The sequence below is a fragment of the Lonchura striata genome, chromosome 8 (genome assembly GCF_050655825.1).
Source record: "Lonchura striata isolate lonStrDom1 chromosome 8, ASM5065582v1, whole genome shotgun sequence".
NCBI lineage: Eukaryota > Metazoa > Chordata > Aves > Passeriformes > Estrildidae > Lonchura > Lonchura striata.
In genome coordinates this window covers 14,365,308-14,389,845 of record NC_140710.1, presented here as the reverse complement: position 1 = coordinate 14,389,845, position 24,538 = coordinate 14,365,308, and the positions used below count along the sequence as shown (strand labels likewise).

General features: G+C 41.3%; 2 protein-coding genes across 8 annotated transcripts; one reads left to right on the top strand and one right to left on the bottom strand.

Moving 5' to 3' along the window:
- The first annotated feature begins 465 nt into the window (after nt 1-465).
- Nucleotides 466-24,208, top strand: LOC110468816 (uricase). Of its 3 annotated transcripts, none has more exons than XM_085585783.1 (7): nt 466-592; nt 17,586-17,804; nt 18,564-18,680; nt 18,809-18,887; nt 22,001-22,187; nt 22,612-22,735; nt 23,063-23,398. In XM_085585783.1, the coding sequence occupies exons 1-7, from the start codon at nt 578-580 to the stop codon at nt 23,285-23,287; spliced, it is 966 nt and encodes a 321-aa protein (XP_085441909.1). In that variant the 5' UTR covers nt 466-577; the 3' UTR covers nt 23,288-23,398. The 3 variants fall into 3 exon arrangements, with proteins under 3 accessions (XP_085441909.1, XP_085441908.1, XP_021382656.3); XM_021526981.4 differs by lacking the exon at nt 466-592 and adding an exon at nt 23,939-24,208 and having other exon boundaries at nt 17,305-17,804; nt 23,063-23,146; XM_085585782.1 differs by lacking the exon at nt 466-592 and having other exon boundaries at nt 17,303-17,804; nt 23,063-23,401.
- DNASE2B (deoxyribonuclease 2 beta) lies at nt 4,914-18,930 on the bottom strand. 5 transcript variants are annotated; one of them, XM_021526970.3, is made up of 7 exons: nt 18,789-18,930; nt 16,129-16,277; nt 12,297-12,474; nt 10,983-11,064; nt 9,817-9,978; nt 8,120-8,317; nt 6,067-7,561 (listed from the first exon to the last, which is right to left on the bottom strand). In XM_021526970.3, exons 2-7 carry the CDS (start codon nt 16,239-16,241, stop codon nt 7,206-7,208), a joined length of 1,089 nt encoding a protein of 362 aa, XP_021382645.2. In that variant the 5' UTR covers nt 16,242-16,277; nt 18,789-18,930; the 3' UTR covers nt 6,067-7,205. The 5 variants fall into 5 exon arrangements, with proteins under 5 accessions (XP_085441906.1, XP_021382645.2, XP_021382638.2 ...); XM_021526963.3 differs by having other exon boundaries at nt 18,779-18,921; XM_085585779.1 differs by lacking the exon at nt 18,789-18,930 and adding an exon at nt 17,516-17,656 and having other exon boundaries at nt 16,129-16,438.
- Nucleotides 24,209-24,538: the final 330 nt, after the last annotated feature.

Below are 24,538 nucleotides of genomic sequence, written 5' to 3'. Positions count from 1 at the left end.
GCCATGAACAAAGAGAGACAGGAGCTTCACCTGTGCCCAGCTCAGGCACCTCAGAGAGGTTCTTCTGTCAAGGCATGAGGCCTCTCTGAGGTCTGTCCTACACCTGCCAGGGACAAGGTCACAGTCAGGCCAGGGCCATGCAGATCCTGCTGGGACATTTTCATCATGTTGGGACTACCCTACCACCCTCAAACACAGTTTGTGTCAGAGACTATGGAAGGTTCTGATTTTATCCTTCAGGTTGTATGGGTGATTCCTGTGTCTTTGAAGTTCTGTTCCCACTGAAGATGAAGGCAAATTCCTGCTGATATTAATGGAGTTAGGATGTGTCCTTGTCTGTTTTTGCTGTTGTTTCTGCTGTTGCAGTAGACGTATTCCTTTATTAAAGTTTTTGCCTGGGGGAAAAAGCAAAGCCACGTTGCTAAATAAATTATGAAATATTTACATTTGTGAAGCCAACCCCTTATGCCTAGCTCCTCCTCTGATATTAAGATGACACTTTTTATAGACCTTCAGCTTCTATGCTGCCATTATTCCTCTGTTGGATCCGAGACCAGGAGGTGACAAAACAGCCACCATGAGCCAAGTGACAGTAAGTAATACCCAGGAATGATTGCGGATTTTGACTCAGTGCAGTGAGAAACTACTATAGCAGACCAGTGATGGTTTGTTTAGTGCAGGAGAGCAAAGTAGGATTAGAGACAACACTGAAAAAACCATAAAACTGGGGAGGTTTCTAAACAAAGCTTGATTTTTAACCTGACAATAAAGACCATATGTTGTACAAAATACCCATAATAATGATGATCCCAGGAGCAAAGTGTTAAAGGCATCAGTTTGCTAATCCCTATGTATGTTCTTTTTACTTTCTTTTGTATTTGTATTTACTTCTTTTTGCCTGTGGTACTCTCAACGCTACAAGAATGAATGCAGCTCATATTAGTGTCACCAGCTATAATGAAATGATCTGCAGTTACTCTTGTGAATGTTTTGCATCTCTTGTTTTGACTGTATTTGTACATTAGCTTTAAACCTTAGTAATAGCTTCCTTTTAAAAAAATGGTTTAGCATGTTGTTCAAATATGGTTCAAACTGGTTAGCCTAGCTTATGAATTTCTCCCTCCTACTTTTACCTGTTTAATGCATTTGAGTTTACCTTATCCCAGCTCTTGTAGGTTTGGAAACAGAGAGGTAATGCCTTTCTCAGATGTTGGTTTGTGCTGTGGTTTTTTACCACTTGCTTAAGTCACTTCAATTTATGCCTTTTGCTTTTATCTCTGTGGTGTATCCTATGGAGAATGTATCTGTAAAATGGTTAAATATTAGATAACTATCATAGCAAATGAAACATCCTGTTAACTGGATTTTTGCACAGCTAACTCCAAAAGTTTCTCTGTCACAACACACAAGGCCTCTGACTCCCTTCTTGACCATTATAATGTTCCTTCTGCTCTTCCCTTGCTTCCCCTTTCTTGCTTGCCTTCAGTTGTCTTGTTCTCTCTTCTTCCTTTGTCCTGCAAACTATTTTTGCTGCCATTTCTCTGTTTCTTCCCGTCTTTTGGCAGGTTGGTGAGCAGCTGGGAATACAACTGCACAAATTGTCCCTATCTACTGTGAAGAGTTTCTTTCTTTGCAAAATGTTCTGTGCAAAATTTTCAGTTCCTTCATTCTCACCTTGACCTTCCTGAAAAAAAAATATTTGGAGTAGTTAGAAAGCAAGAGATTACAGGATGAGGTTTCCTTGCATAGTGCCTATGATTGACAAGGTCAGGATGTGAAAGGGAGCAGCTTTCAAAGCATGGAAGAGTTTCTGAAATTGTGATGAAGTGGAGAACAGTGGTGCTTACCACGTTCCTACTAGTGAACAAATAACATTTTAAAACTGTGTTATAGCAAGAGAAATATTGATATTTGGCTGACAGAACATTACCCCAAAAAAGAACTCTGGAAAATGGCAGACATAAAAGTGCCCTAGAGCTAAATACTCTCACTCTTTAGAAAGTCATAAGTAAGCAACAAAAAGAAAACACTTGGTGACACAGCTTTTAGTGAGCTTTTCGCAGGTTTTGGAATGTAATGGAGAAACCATGCAGTGCTATAATGTGATACATTTGCGGGCATTAATACATGTGAAGACAGATTTTTGGATTACTGTATTATGATGCATAACTCTCTGGCTAATTTGCATGCAACATTTCTATGATTAATAAATGAGGCAATGCTGGAAACTACTGTACTACATTGAACCACTTGTAGCAATTGCCAGCACTCCAGCATGCAACAGTAAATACTACGCTCTGCTCCTGTAAGCTTTGAATATTTGAACATCAGTTTGCAGTTCCCAGGCTGCAAAGTGATCAAAGGAGGGGAAGAATGTTCCTTACTTTTATCCCTCTTACAGAGAACCAGAATAGTCAGCAGATACCTTGTGTAGAAATGTCAAGCAAACGCAAATGGAAAAAATAAAATCAAAAGGACTTACCAAAATAACGAGTAAAAGTGTAACACAGCTCTTTATAAAAATCAAGATATATTTTTCAACTCAATGTTTCGTAGTTAACAGTTTTAGTAAAATGAACATGTAATATTTGCATAGAATAGCATACTCTCAATACAGGGATAAATAATTTAAAGATCATAATACAATTTTTTTAATGCAGACTCATACAATGGGTCTGCATTAAAAAAAATTATTATGCTGTCTGAATCCAAAATCTAAAAGTGCTACAACTGATTTCTTGGTTCAAACACAACTTCTTTTACAACATTCATGCCAAATTTGTGAGGATTATAAGAAAATTCAGAAGATTAGATCTATAATCTGGTATATTCAGTATAAATAAAAAAGTGTCAGATATATGACAAATATTGCTAACAACTAAGAGTATCAGGATATCTAGAATACACCAATATTGCTATCCTAGCTTGGAATTTCAGATCAGGCTCTCTGCCTTTCACTATGAAGAATTTTTTCCCTGCTACAAAGGGTTTTTCCTCACACTAACACAATTTTTTCTCAGCCTAACACAAATTTGTTAACCTCCATTCTCATTTTTTAATTCCTGTCTTTTTAAGAAACCTCTTGTGAAATTAAAGAGGTGCATCATGTTCTTGCATCACACCCTGAGCACAGTTAGGCTTTGGCTTACTGAGCTTTCAGGTGACGCTGCCAGCACCGCTCTGCCTCCTGAACATTTTACTGCAGGCATGGGCAGCTTACATGTTCTGAAGCAATGACTATATTAAGTACCCAGTGATGTATCCTTCCCAGGAGCTGAAAATAAAGGTATAAAAGAAATCTGCACAATAATTTATGGGCGTTAACATATGGGTGTAAGTTTCTCTATGGGTAATTATGTGGCTATGCTAATAACGCCAAGGATACTTTGTTACATTAAAAAAAAATTCTCACAGTGATGTTATTGAGCATTTCATTAGTCAGAAATATGCCTGCAGACCCTTGTGACAAGACAAAGCACCAGGCTACATTAGCATGCCTTGAAGAAGGTTCCCAGCTCTGAGAAATTGCTCCCAAAGCTTCCTCTGACTTGCTGGCAGGCAGCTGGCACGGAGCCCCAGAGTCCTTGAGAAATCCTCCAATACATTGCTCATCACTCCCATCATGAGAGCTTCAGTTGCTGTGGAGACACCAGAGCAATTCCACCACAAAGGCTGCCCTGTGAAGTGGGCTCAGGCTGCCATACCTCTGCCTGTTTTCCAGTATTGTAATTGCTCAGCTGGAATTAAACTTCACACAGTTTAAATTTTAAAGCCTTCACGTTTTGGTTTTTTTTTTTAGTTTTAGTTTTTCTCCAATGTTTAATCCTTTCACCTCTTGCATCAATTGTAAAACTGCAGTTTACAGTACAGCAGTGTGAAACTGCACTATTCTAACACAGCAAATCACTGACACACAATTACCAGCATTAGGGAAGCATCCTCAGGGATACAGGTGTTTACAGAAGAACCAGCCAGGTTTTTTGAGCAGCGTCAGGGAGGCAGAGTCCTGCCCTTGCTCTGGCTGTGGGAAGGGCAGGAGATGCCCTGGTGTGGGGGTTTGGATTTGGAGAGGCTGTGTCTGCATTTCCTGCGCCCCACCAGCGTGTCAGGCGTGCTGGGACCGAGCCTCGGCTTGTGGAAATGATTGCAGGGCAATTTATACCAAACAACCACCCCTACTGCTGTGTTTGTTACAAACTTGGCTGCACTACAGTAATGTTTAGTGGATTAATAATGTTTGCTTTTGGCCTCTCCTACTCCCTCGGCAAACAATTTTCATTTATAATAGATGTTCTTGTTTCATCTAACTAGAATAGAGCCCAAGGGTCAGAATAGCCAAACCAGCATGCTGAGAAGAGACTCCAGGTTTCCACACAAGGCAGCAGCTTTCTTCCCTCTCCAAGCCAGGGTCCAGTGTTTGGGCCCTTCTGCAGGGTCAGTTTTACTGAGCAGGTTCCCCTGAAACTGCAGTGAGGCCACACCACACATCCCCTTTTGCAGGAATCAGTCTGTCCAGTCAAAAGGGTCACAGTGGGCAGAAGAGGCAGCACAGAATCACTGCGACAGACAGATATTTCTTGAGTGTTTGGCATCTTAAAATAGAACAGCATATTTTAAATTTAAAAACCTTATTAATATACCTATAAAATAGGCTAAAAGTAAACATTTCACATAGGGCATGCTGTGAGGGCACATGAGGGTAAGTGGCTTATGGTCTTGCATTTTCGAAGAAAGCCCTAAAGCTTTTAGAATTACAAACCCTTTAAAATCTATCCTGTTTATTTTGTTGATTATTAGCCTCTTTGGGGAAACAGTCTGCCCATGTTTCATAACATGAAAATACAATGATAGGCAAATACAGAAGTTACACAACAAAAGCAAAACTTAATTAAAACTGTTTACAGTCAAAAAAATGAGAGAACCAGATCTGCAGCCTTTTTATTGCTACACCACTGAAATGAGTGTGCACAGCCAGGCTGCTGAGGTGCTTATAGTTCTGTATGGTACAGCTGTTTCTCTGCATCTTCCCACTGCTCTTTATGCCTCCTCAGTTACAGCTAAAATGGAGGCAACCAGTCTTGGTTATAATGAAAGAGGAATGTTTAAGTAGTCTTGTAAAACATTATGACAGCTATTAATCGACCAAGTAATTAAGTACAGCAATCAGCACGTATTTCAAGTGATGCAGTGGTGACTCCTGGCCTGGGGAGCAGAAGGTTGGCAACACTGCTGTGACAACCAGTGGGACAGAGACAGAACCCTGTGACCGAGTATTTGAAAATACTACAAGAAATACAGGTTGTTACACTGATCCAGGTGCTCTCTGACACACATGGTGAGCTTGCCAGCACTGTCTCCAGCAGAGGATTTCTTGCCAGTCCTATACACTGAAGTTGTGCTTACACAAAGCCGTGGGCAAGATACAGGAGCTCAGACAGGCAGGTTAGGTCAGTGTCTGCCCTGAAAAGATAGGCAAGAGAAATTAATTTGGTCTTGGCTTATCTGAGCAATGCCCTACCATGCCATGGCTCAGTGCTCTGTGTCACTGGCAATTTTCACTGCCACAAAAGGTGCTGCTTGACCACAGCTAGCAAAACAAGAAGTAAATATGCAAAACAATCTGACAGGCATCAGAGAAAGAACATTATCAAACAAATTATTTATCGAATGTTATTGGGTCATATGGAGGGAAAATAAAATAAAAAAATTCTTGCAGGATATCTAAGTAACAAAACTATTCTCACTGAGCCATGAGACTCAAGCTACGAGCTACCTTCAACTCAGACTGGTTAATTATGAAACTTATTCCTGTACAATTCCCTTCATTATGCAGGCCACACAGATTATTTCTATCTCTTCAAGAAATACACACAAGTATTTTCTGAAATTATATAGTTTGACACTTTTTACACTTCATTGTTTAGCTGATTGTTCAGGGTGAAAAGGAAAAGAAATCTTTGGCAACCTCTTGTGGTTGTGGGGCATTTCTTTATACCTACTTCTGTGGAGGATCAGTGGTGGGGACCACAAACACAGCAAAGCAGAAATATCAGTGGGACAGCCAGATCTTCAGACTGGAGTTTATATTAGCAATTCAGGAAAAATAAAGATAGAAACATATAAATAGGAACATATTAGACACAAGTACACTTCTGAAATTTGAACACGAGTGTATTGGGGTTTTGCAAATCAGCTTTGTCTTTACAGCAAGACCATGCAAACTTCAAGTCCTAAGCCTGAGACTGGACATATTAAAAATTTCAGCCACATTTATTGTAATTAGAAAATGTAGGTTAAATAATATCTTTCTTCAAATACATTCTTCTCTTTTATATCTTTTCCTCATTGTCTCAATTTTTCATTGGCAGCTATAAAACATTGTAACCAACCACAAATAGATGGAAGAGGTAGAATGTACAGACCATTGTTACTCCTTGTTTTTTTTATTCGTATTTCAGACATGTTTATTTGTTTATAAAATTGTTGTATATTAATAAAAGCACTAGAAATATTCCCAAGCTATTGATTACAGATAATTTAAAGATTATTTAAAGTTCATTAATTCTCTAAAAATTCATCATGTAAAAATGAGGTCTTCCTGTCCTCAGATCTACTCATCTCCCTGTCTGGATCTAATTTTCTCAGCTCTTTTATAGATTCAGCCCAAGCTGAGCAGAAACAGTGATTTATCTCCACAGTGCCAGAAATCCAGGGCAATTTTGAACTATTTGGGGGTACTTATCCCTTGCTACCTGCCCAGTGCTGACAGCCCAGCTCATGAGAGAGGTTTCTCTTGTCCCTCCCATCCCAAGTTCAGCTCCACTCCCAAGGTGCACAGGGATGCCCGTGCAGGGTGTTCACAGAGATGTGCTTTGGTGCAGTCCCGTGCAGCAGCATCCATCCCATCCCATCCCATCCCATCCCATCCCATCCCATCCCATCCCATCCCATCCCATCCCATCCGGGATGGTGACAGGAGCCAGGGAGTGGAGCAGGGCCCAGCACACCCCCCCTGAGGGCTGCACAGCACAGGGAAACAGCCGCCCTTCACCTGCACAGCACCTGCTCCTACAGCTAGCAAGGGGATGGCCTGGCACATCTGGAAACTCACAGGGCTGCTTTTCAGAGTGAAAATACAGTTCAAGGGAGATATTTCCTACACTTCCCATGTAACGAGGGCTGTGCTGGTTGGAAGGAATGGTTTGTTACAGCTCTCTGGGAGCAGAAGTGCAGCTTTCATACTGGATTATCAAATGCCTGAAGGCTTTGTAGATCTGTTCATTCTGGGTACAGATGAAGCCACCACTTCTCCAAGCTTGCTCAGCAGCACGGTTCAAGTCCCCAATGCATGTCCACTGATCTTTGTATTTCCTTGAAACAGCCCATTTGGAATGATCATTAATGGAATGAAAGGTGGAGTTCAATGGCGTCCCTATTATGTTTATGTTGTAGACGTGGTAATCAAGAGAGCAATTTGAGTAAAGTTTTTCACCAGAACGCTGCCAGGATTCAGCCAACAAATCAGTCTTCAGTTCCTGAGCCATCCAGGCCACATAGATATCTGTGGAATAACACAGGGTGTGGGCAATCAGTGTTTCATGTTCCTTCATTTAACAACAGACTGAAAAGCATGATCTAAATTGTGCTAGTTTCGTTATCATGCATGAAGTCAGCCAGAGGGAATTTTGTCCCCTCCTCTTATTTTGACTTTTCCAGAAGTTCATTTCTACTTTTTCTCCTTCTAGAAAACCTGTTACAAACAAACAGCAGGAAAAAAGGGAAAGGGCAAAAAAATTGCAAGTCCTCTCCAAAACAAAAAAAACCTCAGATGATTCACCCTCCCTATTTCTTCTTTGCTGTTACTGTTGAATAAAGGAACATAATTTTCCTGAAAATCTAATTGTTGAATACCTTAGGATGGACCAGACATCTTTTTGCTTTGTGGGGCTGAGAAAACATTAGGATGGGACAGCACGCCTTGCCTTCTGTTACTTTTATTTCTGAAGCTGAACTTCTTTTTTCCCCTTCAGAGAGAAGACTAATTTTAAAATAATTTATTAATTCATATTTTAAGAATGAATTGAGAATGTGTTATATGGAGAGCAAAAGGTTCTCTTACCATCTATGAACAAGTGTGACTTTGCAAACTGGAGAAAGGTTTCCCCATGAGCTGACTGGAGCTTGGAGAGGTGGTACAAGGGGACTGAAGGTAGCCTGGACTTTGCACAGAGTTTCTGAAGATTTGGGAGATCAGCTTGGAAGATGTCAGGGATGGAACAGCTGTAGATTCCCGGATTATAAATCAACATCTGTTGGTCTGAGAAAAACCCACAGATATGAACACATGCAGAAATAAAATGGGTTAAAGAAAAGCAATCAAGAAAGCAAAGTTCTGTCTTGGACAGAAAACCTAAATCCTTCTTAATCTTCACAGCCTATCTCCTGGATGAGCTAAGTGTCAAAGTGTCTTATTTTAGCAACCAAGAATTTGTATTGCTTTGTATTCTGACTGGCCCTGCAGCACAAAGTCTGGCTGCGACAGTACGCTCAGGCTTTCCACTTACACCTCATTATTTCTAGCAGAACTGTTAACTGGTGGTTTTGGTCCACTGCCACTTCCACCCATGCTCATGATCAAGCCTCTCTGCAGCCATGGAGCACTCAGACATCACATGTAAATCCAAACCTGTCTGAGTTTGCAGTCTCCAGTCAGTTACAGCTGCCAAGCCAAATGCAAACAGAGGAGGTGCCAAACGATCTAGTTTGGTTTTAGGGAGAACAGAACTTGACTTTCAGCATCTGGCTTGAATTTGCAGAAGAAATCTCCTTTTCTGAACAGTGCACAGCTCAACTGTAGAAGTCCTTGCCATGGATAGCATAAACAGCTAGGGAACAAAGGGGCTCATTAGATGAGTTAATGGAAGACCAGTCCATCAGAAACATTCCAGTCTTTCTGGCTCAGGAAATCCCTGAACCACAAATTAGCAGATGCTGCAAGGATGAGACAGAAAAAGCATTAGCATACGCATCTCATTTTTTGTCCTCTTCTGCTAAACACATGCATAGATGTGTTTCCACAAACAGGAACCTGGGTTAGATAGCTCTGAGGTGTGGCCAGCCTGGTAATTTGCACGTGTGTCGTTGATTAATTTGATTTGAGGTTTGTAAGTGAGAGAAGAGTGAAAAAACAGTGTGAAAAGAGTTGAGGAGCATGCCAATATGACTTCTTGTGATGTCTTTCAATAGTTTCTTTTTAGGATTCCAGTACCAGTTATCACTGCCAGATAGCTCTGAATCTTGAAGCTGAATTTTTTTGGGTTTTGGGGTTTTTTATATATTTAGTATTGGCAATTTTTGTGGCAAAGAAATACCTGGGAAAATTCTAGGTGATATTTATTCCATACTTCATATTTCTGATGAGTCAAGGCTACTACTCCAGCTCAAGCAGTGGCTGCCTTACATTTTTAGAACTGCAGATGACTGTTGCTGAGGTGATTAATCATCCTACTTTGTATTTCCAAAGCATTTTGTTTGCATGGACTGAGCTTACTCTTGATATGCACTTGTGACTATTATTATCCTAATAGTTCCCACAGGGAGATGAAAACAGAGTGGAAGAGTGAATTTCCCACATTCACACAGGAAATTATTGGATAAACACAACTGAAGCCAAGAACAATCTTTCCAGGCCCCACTTGGTTTCCCAATGTCAAAAAGAAAGGTCAAGAACAAGGAATTTTTGAGGTGAAACCTGAAGGAAAGCAATCAGAGGGGTGTGGTGGGACAAAGGCTTTCCAAGAGAGAAGCTTTTCGTACCTATTTCTGTGAACTGATCATATTTGAAGGTTATACAGATGGCTGTCTGTCCGAAGGACTCCCCAGTAGATGGATATCCATAACCATCCTCAGGGATGGGAGGGAACAGGGGCACACTGTGAATCACCCAGAAGCCTTGTGATTTATCCAAGAGCAGAAATCCTGTCAAAGTAAAAGTTACTGCAAATTAATAAAGGAGGAAAAAAGCCCTGAGATGATAGAGGTGTGCCCTACTTTGGTTTTGCTGCTGCAGATACCACATTTCAGTGTGTTAATGTCTAGAGTAAGCTGTTCTAGAGTAGATTAACAGACCATAGGAGACATCAATTTTATATTAAAATTGCATCAATTCTTTCCTGCATAACTTAAACTGTCATCATGTTTTATTTGAAAAAAAAATCCTTTCACACCCCCTTCCTCTGTTCAAATTTTGTCCTCAAGAATTCCAACAATTTAGTGGTTGTGACCCTCTCTCCATCTCTCATCTTTCTTCACTTCAAACAGTCACTGGGTGAGGGGAAACAGATTCTGTCAACACCATGTCTTCTTTCTCAGACCAAACTGTCCCCCATGGGGAAGCAGCAGAGAAACAGACCATGCTTCTCACCTCCAGGGTGGATCATGGCTCCTGAGCTGTGCCCATTGCTGCAGCCTGAAAATACAGCCCTGCAAAATGTGCTCATTTCCACATTAGGCTGGGCAAACCCCATCTGCTTCCTCAGGGGAACATTTAAACTCCACTGAAGTTTACACTCATTTAAAGTCTCGATTTTCAGTAACTACATCCTACAGCGCTTCCATGATCTTGGCAGCAGTTTCTTGCCCCAGAAAGTTTGAAGGGGTTTCTGTTGAGGGAAGGTTTCCCCTCACATCTTGTACTGTTTTGCCATCAGGCACAGGACAGTGCTAAAAGGATTTGTATTAGCTTCAACTCTTGAAACAGAGAGTCCATAAGCCCCAAGAGCCTTCACACAGCACAGGCATAGCAAAACCAAAACAGAAGCTGTAGCATAGGCAACTATACAAAAACCACACACCATGCAAATCACTCTTCAGTTTTCCTTTAGGCAGGAATTTTAGATATGCAGGTAGACAAACAGACAAGAAGTAGATGCTATCTGCAACTTTAGAAAGGAGAAAATAGTAGTTTGGGACTCTCCCTGTACCTTTGGTGTGTCCATGTTTCGACCCTTTGGAGTCTGATTCAGGGATCTCATCATTGTATATGGCATATGCAGTGGTGTACCTCTGCAGGGAAACACACATTTCTGAAACACGACATTCAGTAAGAGGAAGGCATTTAAGCAAAAATCTGCCGGGAACAGAAGAAAGAATTCAGAATTCCTCTGTGTGAACGTCCTGCCTCCAGTTCAGCTGACAGTCTCCACAGACATTACAGCAAAATAAACCTGAAGACTCAGCATTAGGGCCTCAGCTGACATGAAGTGGAAGCTCTCTCAATCACTGCTGTAGCCCTTTCCCAAGGGTTGAACATTGAATATGCTTGCTAAGCCAGTTTACATGGGTTTAGTGGGAACTTGCAAAGAAGTTCCACTCTCTGTTTTTTTGGGCCTCTCTCTGATTTAGCAATCAGATGGGGTAAAAATATTTGCTGAGTAAAAATGACAACTGTTGTTATTAAGGGCAAGCAATTAAAGCTTTTTTTGCAAAATATTTGCATATGGCCACACCTTTTTTCCCCTGAGTAGAGAACTTCAAAGGAGTTGGGACATGCCTCTTCTCCTAATGTACTATGAGCTTGTAAACAGTTTATTACAGCTGCACTAGGACCTGGGATTGGACAGTTTTCTGGACTGCCAACATTTGAGTGACTTTTGGGAGTCTCTTCTATGCACAAATTAATCACACTCTACCACAAATCCACAGGAGAAATGCAAAGACACAATCAGACTCCCAACAATACTATATATATGGGAAAAAATAATCACAGGGAAATCTTGTGATATTTTACAATCACTTCATACAAATATAAGTGGGGTGCCTGAGGGTGGGAACACAAAAGAAGCAGCATATCACTGCTGGAGCAGTCACAGTGATTTCAGGGGGACAATGAAAACCCAGATTTTATTTGAGTCAGAGTATGAACACATGCACATACAAGGGCTTAGGACAAGTGTCTGTAACAATTACCACTGACCTTGGTTTGAATTCACAACTTCAGATGTTGCTCAACATAAATTGCAGAAAAGAAGCCAAAGTGAGAATGTATGAACACCCTTGTTTTGATGGACAATACTCTAACTATATGAAAAGCTTGACTAGAAATTAGAAGTTTGAGAATTATCCCTAATTGTAGCCAAAACTGCAAATAATCTGCCCAACTGTCAAGGTGCTCCCCCCCTATGTGTTTTAGCAGATCCATCGGTCAGGCCTGGCCTTATATGCTTATTTTGGCTGCTTGCATGTCATCTGCATATAGGATCAAGTAACCACACGAACAAAAGCAAAATGTCACTTGCCTTGGATTCATATGTCTCATACAGCTGCTGCAGTGTTTGGCCCAGAGCACCCTGTGTCATGTTGATTAGGTATTTACCAAGCTGCCACTGTGGAGCCAGGGCATCCATGTACAGGTACTCCAGTCCCAGCATGGGAATCTGTCCTTTGGCATGTTTTGGCAGCTTGTAAAGAGCAAACCTGCAAGAGTGAAGAGCAATTGGTTTTTTTTATCACCACCCTGTTTGGATGTGTAAATGCATATCTCCTTCCCTAAGAAAAAGAAGGGTGAATCTAGGGATGCCTGGGCTGGAGGGGGAGCAGTGTGGACATCTCAGCCACAAAGCAATGACCCAGCCCAGGAACCAACTGCAGTCTGGCAGCACAGTCCCTGCTGCAAACAAATTTGTTCTGCTTCTTAGCAAGCAAGGGAGGCTGATTCAGCACCAAACTCCTGTTGCTGTGGCCACACTGCTGTCGGTACCCCTGAAGAATTTGAGGTAGCCTTGGTTGAGTCCATGAAATCCCTGTTGCTCCTAGTTCTGGTAAAGAACTTCAGGTCCCAAACCCAGTCTAACATTCCCCCAGGTCAAACACTTTCTATATTATATAAATATGGTTTTATATTAAATAGATAAAATTAGGTATTGAAATTTAAAATGCATTATATTATGTTTATATGTATCATAATCACAAAATAAGTATAAAGCAAAGTGATAAAATGTAGATCCAGTCATACTTTCCATAACAGACTTGCACTCTGATGAATTGTTGCGGACTGGAAATTTTCAAAGCATTAGCCAGGAATACAAATCTCTTCAAAATTGTGAAGTACTCAATACTGTCAGTAAATGGCTCAGTTCATACTAAGGTTCCTGATAAAGTAAACAAGTTTTCCCAGTGTGCAAGTCCATGGGATTAACCGCAATGTAATTAACTCACCCACTTTCTCTGAGGGCCGTAATTGATTAATTTGCTATTTATGTCAACTGTAAGGATTGAGTGGCATTATTTTCAATCTACACTATTTAACAGAAATGCAGCCTGTGCTTAACCTCTCAAGTATATCAGGAGGAGTAAACCTTGTTCAGTTGACTTACAGGCTCAAGTTGGTCACAAAAGACATCTCCAAACACAGGTAAGAAGTGGCAGGAAAATATTTTGCTAGAGAGGAATATTTAATCCACAGGAAATGTACACGTACAAGCAAAAGAAAAACACACACCAGTCCTGGTAATTCACCTGCATTGCCACTGACTGAATCATCTCCTCAAAGTATCTCAAGAGAAATAATTTCTGATGACAGATCACAGAGAAGAAAGTGATTTATATAACTCGGCTGGGGAGAGTGGTCTGTGCCTATACATGCACCAGGAGTCATAACAATCCCCTCATTTGAAATAAAGATTTGAAATTGAGATTTGGAAAGGAGAGGAATAGCAGTAGTTACAGTACTGATCCAGGAATTAGTACATGAAGCTTTTCCAAACCACTTTGAAGCCTACTAAAAGATTTTTGTTCTGGAAGTGTTTACAGCCTTGCATCTGACAAACCCACCTTAGCAGATATGTTTACAAAATGCTAGTCACTGAGCTATAGGAAATTGCCTGCCACTTCCCAGTAGATACATGTTTTGGCACTTTCCAGAAAGCCAGCTGAGTGTATTACCAATTAAAGTTGTATAAAATCTTTGGTGCTATTTGTGCACAGGAAATTTCTCAAGAACTCAGGCATTTGTGGGAGCAGAGTAAAAGTTATTTTCCAGGGAACCAAGAAAGAGCAAATCCGCTTAAACCGGATTAGCATTGTCACATTGTTTGCTTGTGACTGAACACTATAAGCAAGAATCACATCTTTACTTCTTCCCTTCCTCCCCACACCCTCAAAAAAAGCCCAAACAAACAATGTGCATGGTGGCTTCAGTCCTTGACTCAGCATTTCTCAGAAAGCATAGTTCTGGCTTTTATTTGCAGGGAAGGCTTCCCACAGACTACGGTGAGTTTAGATGAATAAAGGAAAGACTCCGCCCTCCTCAGACAGCCGATCCTGTGGCTATTGCTTGGGTGGCCCCTGTGGGAGGTGCAGTGAGGACCGTGGGACGAGATCCCAAGTGAAATGAAAACACAGGAGAGATTTCTGCCCGCCCAGGTACTGCGTGCGGGGAGGAGCTGCCAGCCCAGCTGGGGAGCACAGATGGGATCAGGGCAGATAAAGCAAGTGATCCCTCTGGTTGAGTGGCAGATGAAAGGGTGTGTGAATACTGAGCAGTCATGGAATACTGCAGGATTAAACCAGTGCATAGCAGGAACGCACATAAACCTGCTGCTAATTGAAAATAACGCAGTGTTGTTTGCTTAAAAGGACATTGACATCTTTTGTTTAAGAGGAGGCTCATCTCAGCAGTTTCAGTTCTGCTTCTCCTGTCAGCTTATAGCAACCAAATCCAGAATCCAAAGGCTGACTTCTCAGTAAACCAGAATGACCCCAGCAGAAAGGCAAGCTTCTCTTCTTTTGATTAGGGCATATTGAAAAGGTAATTCTCCTGTCCTACCTGCTAAATTTGTGAAAAGGAACATGGATTTGCCTGTGCAGACCCTGAAGTTCCCTCCTGGAAAAGGCCCCATGTCACTGGCATTGACACAGAGGCACAGGTGAATTACTCCTAGCCCCAGCCTTCAAAGAATTTCTGAGAAAACATTAATACGAAAATTGTATTCCTCTAAAAAATCGACAGTTTCATATATATATATATGTGTCTGTGGGTTTTGTTTGTTTGTGTTTTTGTGTTAATTTGTTTGTCATGAAAAACTACATTCTGCAAGGGATAAATCTAGGTAAGGGAGAAATAAAATATCGCATGCCTTTACGTTCCTAGGTAGCTACACCAACTAAGAGTCTGATTCCTGAAAAAATGACATTATCCAAAAGGGCTTGGCAAAGGTGACAAGTAATGGGAATGGATTAGAGGCTCATATATTTGATGCTATGCCAACAGAGAGCAAAGCCAGCTTTGTGCTCCTGCCTGTGGTGTGAGGAGCACCTGCCTTCCCTGCAATTAGCTCTGCGTGCAAGTAAAGGGATGGGCCTACTTCTTTAGCACTTGTATCCAAACTAATTATTGCTCACAAGAAAAACATTTTTCTTTTGAAATTGGTTGATACTTATCTTCAGGAAGCACTTTTTAAAGAGCCCTCATTTCACTTTTAAAATCTGGGCTGGATATTATGCAATCGTACTTTACATCTTTTAATGCTGAAAGCTCATTAATCCAATTAATCATGTAATACCCGAAGCTGGGCTCGCTGCTGGCAGCGGGATGGCACGGGCGGTACCGTGGCGGCAGCTCCGGGCACGGAGCGACTTCTGCTCCAGGGACAGGGCACAGGGGCTCGGCTCCGGCTCCGCTGCCCTCAGCGGCCCCCGGCGAGGGGCCGGGCCCCGCGGGGCCGCTCAGACCCAGCGGGAACCGCGGGTCCCTCCCCGCCCGGTGCGTCCCGGGCCGGCCGAGCCGAGCGCCCGAGCCCGGCCCGGCCGTGGCCCCGCGCAGCCTTGGCACCCAACACAGCTCCCGCTCCCTTTGATCATGAGACGTGAACGCCGTGTAAAACCGTGACTGATTGTTCCGCAGTTAGTCATGATGCAGCACGGTGGTTGATTCAGGGAAATGAAACCAGATTTCGGTAACTTATCCTAGGCTTTTCAAAGGCAGCATTCTGCCACGACTCTCACGCCAAAAGCGCCGAACCAGCGGTTGCCTTCGCATGGCTTCTCGGTGAGCCACCCACTTCCCGCGGTTTAATCTCAATGTATTTATTTACTCTCCCAGCCTTGCTCCCTTGCACGGCATTTACTCACCAATCCACCGCCTCCCCGTGTTCATTCCTGCAGGAAAGCTCAGCGGCCCACAGGGGCACAGGGGAGAGAAGTAAGAGCAGAGCAGGGTAGCACCACGCGGATCCCGCAGGCATTTTGGTTTCCCGGTGCGCAGGGCGAGCCGCGAGTGGCTGTAAAAGGAGAAGTTCAGCGAGTCCTGTCAGCTCCTGCCCACGGAGCAGGGAGCACGCCCGGGACGGCGCGGCCGGCCGGGGAACGCCGCTTCCACAGCGGGGACGGTCATGGACAGGGGCGAGGGCTCCTGCGAGCCGCCGGAAACTGCTCGCCATTTCTTTGGGCAACAAAATGACATTTGGCAAGTTATGTTTTTAACAAAAAACAGAAAAAAATACTTTGGCTATTTAGACTACTCATTGTATTCTGCTTAAAAAAACCTCCAACTTGCAGATACCGAAACCCTTTTTGTTTTCTTTTCAGCTCTCCATGACTGCCGTACAATTTTTTTCACAACTAGCTGAAAAAACCCGTGGTGTTCAGACAAGCAAAACATCATTTCCCGCTCACTTCTCCGCCCAGCCCTTGCCCCGCGCCGGCAGAAAGAGCTCCCGGGCAGAGCCCGATGCGGCTCCGGCGCTGGGCACCTCCACTCACCCCTGGCGACTGGGCCCGCAGGGACCGAGCCAGAGAAACGCTCTGACCTCCGAACCAAAAGAATTTACTTACAATTAGCTAAAGCTTTGTTCAACTACTTTAAAGTGCATTAACATTTCTCTTAGGAACAAACATGTCTGAATTAAGCGATTTCACATCTGATAATCTTTTAGCAACTCACACATAAAAAGCTTCAATTTATATTTTGGTGTAGAAAATGCTCTTTCTCTATTCTCATTATGCCTACATGAAAAGGGTCTGATTTTCATTGAAAGTTGTTGATACAGAGTATGAGATATTTCAGCCTCATAGAAAGTCTAGTGCAATGAGCTCTGGCTATTTTAGCACAACAGAAATCCTCACAACCTTTGCAGAATTTTGTCACCTTGCTAGTACAGCCTCTCCAACACTAAGAGATGTGTAAATGGGGTGTGTTTGACAGAAGCAGGATAAAACTTAATAATAGGGCTTAATGAAAACAAAACCAATGATCCCTGAGAAGAGACTCAGTGAAGGTCTATGTAGTCAGGACTAACTTGCAAATGACAAATGAGAGACTAGTTCACTGTGACTCTTGTTCTATAATCTGTCCCCCAGAAAATTTTAAGATTTTATCACAGCTGCTACGAATACAATAATAGTCTCCTAAAGCATTTTTTCTTCCTATCAGGACTCTGAAATATGTAATGAAAATATTCTCATTATCACAGGTAACTACAAAAATAAAGACCATTAGTCCTGTTTATGTTTCACTGACATTGTTGCATGACAGCATAACTCAGGCTTCTGCTGCATTTCTTTACTACTGGTACATGTTTTCTTTGCAGATCAACGACCTTGAAGTCCTCAACTGTGAATATGGCAAGAATTCAATTAAGTTCCTTCGCCTCCATAAAGAGGGAAAGAAGCATTTTGTTAAAGAAGTGGAAGTGTGTACACATCTCCGGTTGACTTCTCCTCAGGAGTACCTGGAAGGAAAAAATTCTCTTGTGATACCTACAGACACCATAAAGAATATTGTCCTTGTGTTGGCCAAAAAAAATGGGGTATTTTTTTTTTTAACTAGCCTTGCTGTTTCTTACAACTTCATTTGGAAGCATCGCTTATACTAACTTTTTATATTCAATTTGCATATCAGATCAGTACCAAAGTAATTTTCAGTGATTTTAGTTTTCCTCCTCCACTGCTTGTCCTGTGAACTCTTTCTTAGTTTTCCAAAGCCTTTTTTTCTCAAGAGTTACCACTGTTTTTTGTGCATTTATCATATAAAAGCCATCTTTTTTTTTTAAAATTTAATAGCCCATAATCCCACATTATTCCTATATAGCATTTTTAAACAGAAGGTCTCAAAGTGTGAGACTCCTCTTAATTCTTCTGTGCTCTTACTGCCATCAATTGAATGTATCGTAATGACAATCTGTAGAACTAAATTTCTCCATAATAAAATCCCATCTTTATCCTGTAAAACTTAATTAGAATATCACCATATCAATCAGAATAATTGTGTAAATTATTATTTCAGCATTATATCCGCAAAGCATAAGACTCCTGCAGCAGTTTCTGTCAGTCCAAGGACTGCAGCTCACTGTACCACAGAATGGAAGATTTTCAACACAACTGTAGCTGCTATTTGCAGCATATGCTGCAAGCTGGTCAAATGACTGGGCACAGAGAGCCAAGCTAGATATAACAGAAATGTGTTTTTAACCACCCTGATTCTTCCCAAATACTTACAACAACCAGAAAAATCTACTTTTGTACATGAAGTAATTGCTTCTTTCTAATAATACTGTTTGCTGCCTTAGATCTCAAGTTTAGAACAATTTGCTATAGATATCTGCAACCACTTCATGACAACATTTTGCCAAGTGGCGTACGTCAAAACCTACATTCAAGAAGTACCATGGCAACGTCTGCATGAGGTATCTAAAATACTTATACATTCAATTTGTTTATGCTGTAGTCATTCCTCACTCTCTTAGCTCCTGTTTTCAAATTAACATAATAATATTTTACTTACTTTTACTTACATGTCTGCTCTAAATTGCAGGATGGCGTTCCCCACATCCACTCATTCATATGTGTTCCTGATGGGATCCGCTTTTGTGAAGCTGAGCAGTGCCGGAATGGTGAGAAAAGAATTGGCAGCGTCCCCTACTTCTCTGTAAATATTTCTGCCAATGAGAGATGAAGATGGCTTTAGAGATAGCTATGGGTGTTACAGGGCTTAGGGCACAGCCAAACTGCTCCAGAGGTCTAAACCAAAGAATATTTTTAGTAATTTTGAAGTTCTTGATCTCTGAGACACAGCTGAAGAACTGACGTAGCTCACATTTGTATGTATAGCCCAAACATGGAAGAGTTACAACAGCACATCCAGCAGAACTGTTACACATTGCCAGAGGATTTAACAGTCTTCTAAGAACAGGCTTTTCTCCCTTATACTTTATACCTTATACTACAACCTGCAGTCTCCTATGATCCTTACCTGATACCACACTGCTGCAGGCTAATTGCCTTGTTTGCAGTAATTTGCAAACTCCTGTCAACGTGCCCTGATTTTATTTCTAAGGAAACAATTTCACTGCTGCAAGCCAGACTAGCTTGAACATGGTGAGCAAATGGTCTGTATGTGAACCATTTTTCACATGAAAATGCTTCAGAGTGTACTTAGTGTTTTTGCACACCACACATAAACAAAGCAGTATTTGGCTAGACCAAGAGTTTTGTGATACTTAAAAGACAGGCTTTCAAGTTCAGCTGTCTGTCCATGAATTGGCATTCCCAAGTAAGAGTAAAAATTATCTCTACTTGCTATAGCTCACAACAAAAGCCCAAGTTCAGTCTCACTGTGATGGTGTTCTGTTTAATGCACCTCCCAGATTACTGGGAAGTGAGCTGAGGCCACTGTATCATTTCACATAATGGCTTTAGAGGGATTAGGCATTAATTCAGTACCTATCTATACTACATTAATGTAACTTAGAACTATTTCCCATCCTATCCAGAACCAGTGGCAAGACCAGTTTCACTTGCAGACAGGACACAAGTTTTGAAAGGTGCATCTAAGCACTGTTCCTGTGTTCCTGCTGAAAGAACACAGAAAGCCTGTACAAGTCTCCAGTGTCTCTTGGTCTCATCTTTTTTAATGTTTCTAGTATTGTTAACTACTGTTGTACTTTTGGCAGCCTCAATAATATTGACTGTATTTTCTGGAAAACATTAAAAAAGACACCTGAATTAAAAAAAAAAAAAAAGAAACAAACAAAAAGACTGTACTTTTTTGAAAAGCTGCTGCTCTTAATGTAGATTGTATTAAATTTTTCATCATCATGAAAATTTAACAAGCAATTCTGCAACTTCAGATTCTACACAAACAGAAAGCTTTTATGGCTTACTGTAGAAACCACTTTCCTTCTTAGACATCCCTTCATGTAGCCTTTTAGTTGTTTAGAATTCCCTGCCTAGGTGAACAATAACCAAAGTGAAGATTTTCAAATCACTTTTATTTTTCTTCTAAGAGAATGTTCTCTATATTTAGCATCCTCCTATGCACCTATCAGCCAGACACGGGAGTTAATCTCTCAGTTAATCCTATTGTTTAACAATTTTCTTATAATGAAGGAAAAACCCTAGTGAGATTTAATAGAATTATGTTTTGCCATTGTATCAGCTGATAAAAGGCTCAGAATTTTTTGGAAACTCAAAACATTCTAAGTAACTTAACAGAATTAAAATTTGTCAACTGAAGACAGCACGACCACGAAGCCTGCTGAAAGCACAGCATGAGCTGTTCACCTTGGAAACTCTCCCTGGGTGCTGTCTCCTTTGGAGAGAGTTTCAGGTTGATTGCTGCACAGTCAGCCCACTTTTCAGTCAATCTTGTTGCAAGGAGCTCTTTCAAATAAGGCTAAGTATTTGAATATAAGATAAATATATCTCCAGGTTCACTGAGAGTACCTGCACTACATTAAAACCTGTGTCACAGTCTTATACCCAAGTAATGAATTATTCAAGATCAGTACAAACTCCAGAATATCCTGTCCAAGGTCAGTCTCTTTAGATTTTTTTACAGCTTTAGTACATAATAGGGGGTCATAGGCAAAATGATATATGTACCTCCTTAAACTACTTCAAAAACAATAATGAATGTAAATAAGAAAAGAAATACATAATATGCAGTGTCAATAATATCCACTCATAGAGCAGTTTTAAAATACTCAAACCTCTAAATAACCATGCAATATAGAAATGCTTACCACAGTAGAATTATTTTCAGTATAAATTCCTTCAAAGACATCATTTAAAAACAAAATTTGTCAGTCTTCCATATTCCAGGCAGGATTACTATGCACTTGACATATTCAAGGACGAATTTTGAACTAGCTAGTGTGAGCACCAAGAGCAGCACAAAACCAGCAGCTTGGGCTTCAGCCCCTGACTATCTGCACAGGCCCTGAGGTTTCTCTTTTCTGAATAAACTTTTTTGGCAGCTCTGGTCAGTGAAATTTTCAGTTACCATCTTGGTGTGCTCTAAATGACTGCTTGAAATTGAAATAGCTGCTGTTCAAAGGGTGTCAGCAGAAAAAAATCAGGTCACAACTGCTTGGTGTTTAGAAGACAATGATCCACCCATGCAGCAGTGATCCTCGACAGCTCATTTTATAAATAGTGGCTGAGAGCAAAGCCACTGTCAGTTTGGACCTGTGGGTGGCATCTGTATCAGTGCCAGTTCCTGCTCATTAGCTGAACTGCAGGGATTTGCATTGGCTCCTGGCTCTCAGAGATGCAAAACTCCCAACAGGATGGGTATCTAAAGCAAATTACTGACTGAGGCTCTGTCTTTATACAGAGAACTTTTACATTTCTCTGTGTTCTTGGAAAAGGCCCCACACCTCTTGCTGTGCATCCCAGCACTGGTAGCCTATTTCATTTCCATTTAGAGCCATTCCTAAACTGACATCTGCATAAGCCAACCCAACACGTCCCAGTTCCAAGCGAGATAAAAAAGTCTATCCTCAGATTTTCTTAACTGCAGATCACTTGATGGGATTCTCCATTTTCTAGACTGAGCCTGACTTCAGTAGTTTCTGTCTTGTTTCTTACCTTTCTGCCAATATCAGTGTGCAGAAAGTTATTGTCTGCTTTCTGGCTCTAGAGCTGTCAATGCAAGTGTGCAACAATCCAAACCCTTTCTTTGTGTGAAAAGAAGCTCATATTTTCTTGTAATTTTCTATCACAGGTCCTCTGATTGTCTTTGCTGGAATTAAGGACCTGAAACTTATGAAGACAACACAGTCTGGATTTGAAGGCTTCTATAAGAATGAACACACCACACTGCCTGAAAGGCATGACAGGATTCTATGTGGAGAGCTCTTCTGCAAATGGTCATACGGCGAATGCAAGGATTTTGACTTTGACTGCATATGGTATATGCTATATCAAGTAATACTAATTTCCCAATCTATACTCACCAAGTCCCTCTATACAAATACAGAAGGTCTAAGGGCCAGATCCACAGCTGCTGTGCACCAGCCACTCACAGGTCTCAGTGGCAGCACTAAGCTCTTGTTATGAGGGGTGAGAGGCTTGTCTTAGGGGTACTTCTCTCTCCAAGGGTACATCATTGGACAGGATTCAAACAAACAGTTCAGTGTTCTGTACAGAACACTTTATGAGAATTAAATAACTAATCTGTTATATAGTTTTAACAAAACCTATTGGTGAATTATATATCTGGCAGGGGTGGGAAAAGATGCAAAATGTAAACAAAAACCACCCCACAGCAGAGCATTACAGATCTAAGCAGAGACAGCTGATGCAAGGTTTTGTAAAAACCTGTGTTACCTCTAGGAAGAAAATCCGTGAATGTATCCTTGAAGCCTTTGCTGGACCACCTGACTGTGGGGAATATTCACCCTCTTACCAGAAAACTATCAACTGTATCCAGATGCTTGTCCTTTCCAGAGTGTCACAGGTATCTTCTTTCCTCCTAATGATGTTTTACTTCAACAATAGTGAATTTTAATTGCACCACTGAGAAGACCAACATGAGACTGTTAATTCCTCTGGCAGTGCTAAGACTGGAAGTGCCCCAGCTGGGAACACAATGGGGGAGAACATCACAGAGTTCTTGGCAGCACTTGAATAAAAGTGAAAGGTGTACACATGTTCACTAGATTGCATTTGATCAGCTGCACTGGGGGCGTAGCATTGCTCTTTTTTACACAGAGTGAAAAGCCTGCCAGGCTGTTGACTGAAAAGGTGCCCTAATTCATTGTCTCATCCATTTTCATGGTTTCAGGTACAGGTCATAGAAGTCGTCTTGAACAACACCTTTTTTAATGTTGTAGACATGAAGAATCTAGGCTTGACCAATGACAAGGAAGTAAGTAAATGCTTCAAATACAACTTGACTGCCCTTTTTAGAAATACTCAGCCTCAAAGCACAGGAGTAGTTCTACATAAAACAGAGTTAAAGCAACCAAACTTTCTCCCAGTCCCAGTAAAAACTCCACATTACCTCTAAAAAATGCTTAAACTGATTACAAAAGGAGGATAAATAATTGCCTTCTTGTGTTATTGATAAAAGCTAAAGGTCAAGTGGAATATTCTGGACATCAAAAGGATCTGTAGCAGAGACTGTCTCTGAAAAATTCTTCCTGTTTTCTCCACTGAATTTGACTCTCAATTATAATTTCAACCTGTGTATTTTACCCAAGCAGAATGCACTGTGGCATCCCAGATTGGTCCAACAGTGAATGAGGTACAAGCCTGGGATCAAGCAGAGGGCAAGAGGTAGGGGGTAGGATGCATTTGCTCCTCCCTCCACAGCTGCTCAAGCTGCCAGCTAGGTCCAGCTGAAAATCTGTTATGTTACAATCACAAGAAAGAGAAAAATTGGGCTATTCCATTGACATTAATAGTCTATAGTCTGTTTATGCTCTAGTCTCCCTCCAAGTCTTGTGATTCTGCTACTGTGCTCTTCTATCCTCTCCCTCCTCCAGGTAGACATTATAGATCCACTTGTACTTGTGATAATGTCAGCATCTACCACTGATGTTCATAAGAGAGAGAAAGGGTCTGGGCATGATTTTATTAAGGAGGTGAATAGCCAGAGTTTCTGCTGGCATCTCCCTGTCTCAAACATAACCTTTGTGTTTGTGCTTCTCTCCCTCAGGTTTTGGTTCCAGTGGAAGCTCCTTATGGCTCCTGTACTTGCACACTTGGCCGGAAGAAGTTTTTTGAAGCACAAGGCCACATGCTGAGAGATGAGAGGAAATGTCAGTTTGGACTGGCAGCTGCCCAGGGAAACTAAACCTCTTGGCTCTACTCAGCCTTCCCGATAAACTTAATAGCATGGCTTTCCTATCAATGTTTACTCCTTATTGGCCTCTTCCATTGCTGACTACTTTTCCCTCTAGAACTCCTGAACATGGGATTTATGAAGGACCCTCAGGAAATCAGAAACCAAAGTCTATCCCTGAATTTCAGTGCTATTTACAGACTGAATTGCCCTAAGCTCTTTGGAAAATCCCAGCTGGAAACATTAGAGTAAATTACTTTTCAAAGTAGCTATTCCCAGACCTTTTAATGAAACTCTTAATTTGATGTCTGTAATATGTTTTTGACATGTAAAATCAAGAAATTTCTATATTTTCTTTATTTATATTTCTTCAGTAAGATGAATATACAGACATTAGACCTCTGATTACATTGACATAACCTGTCATGACCCTTTGATGCCACACTGATCTACAGAGCTGAGGTTCTGACCCAG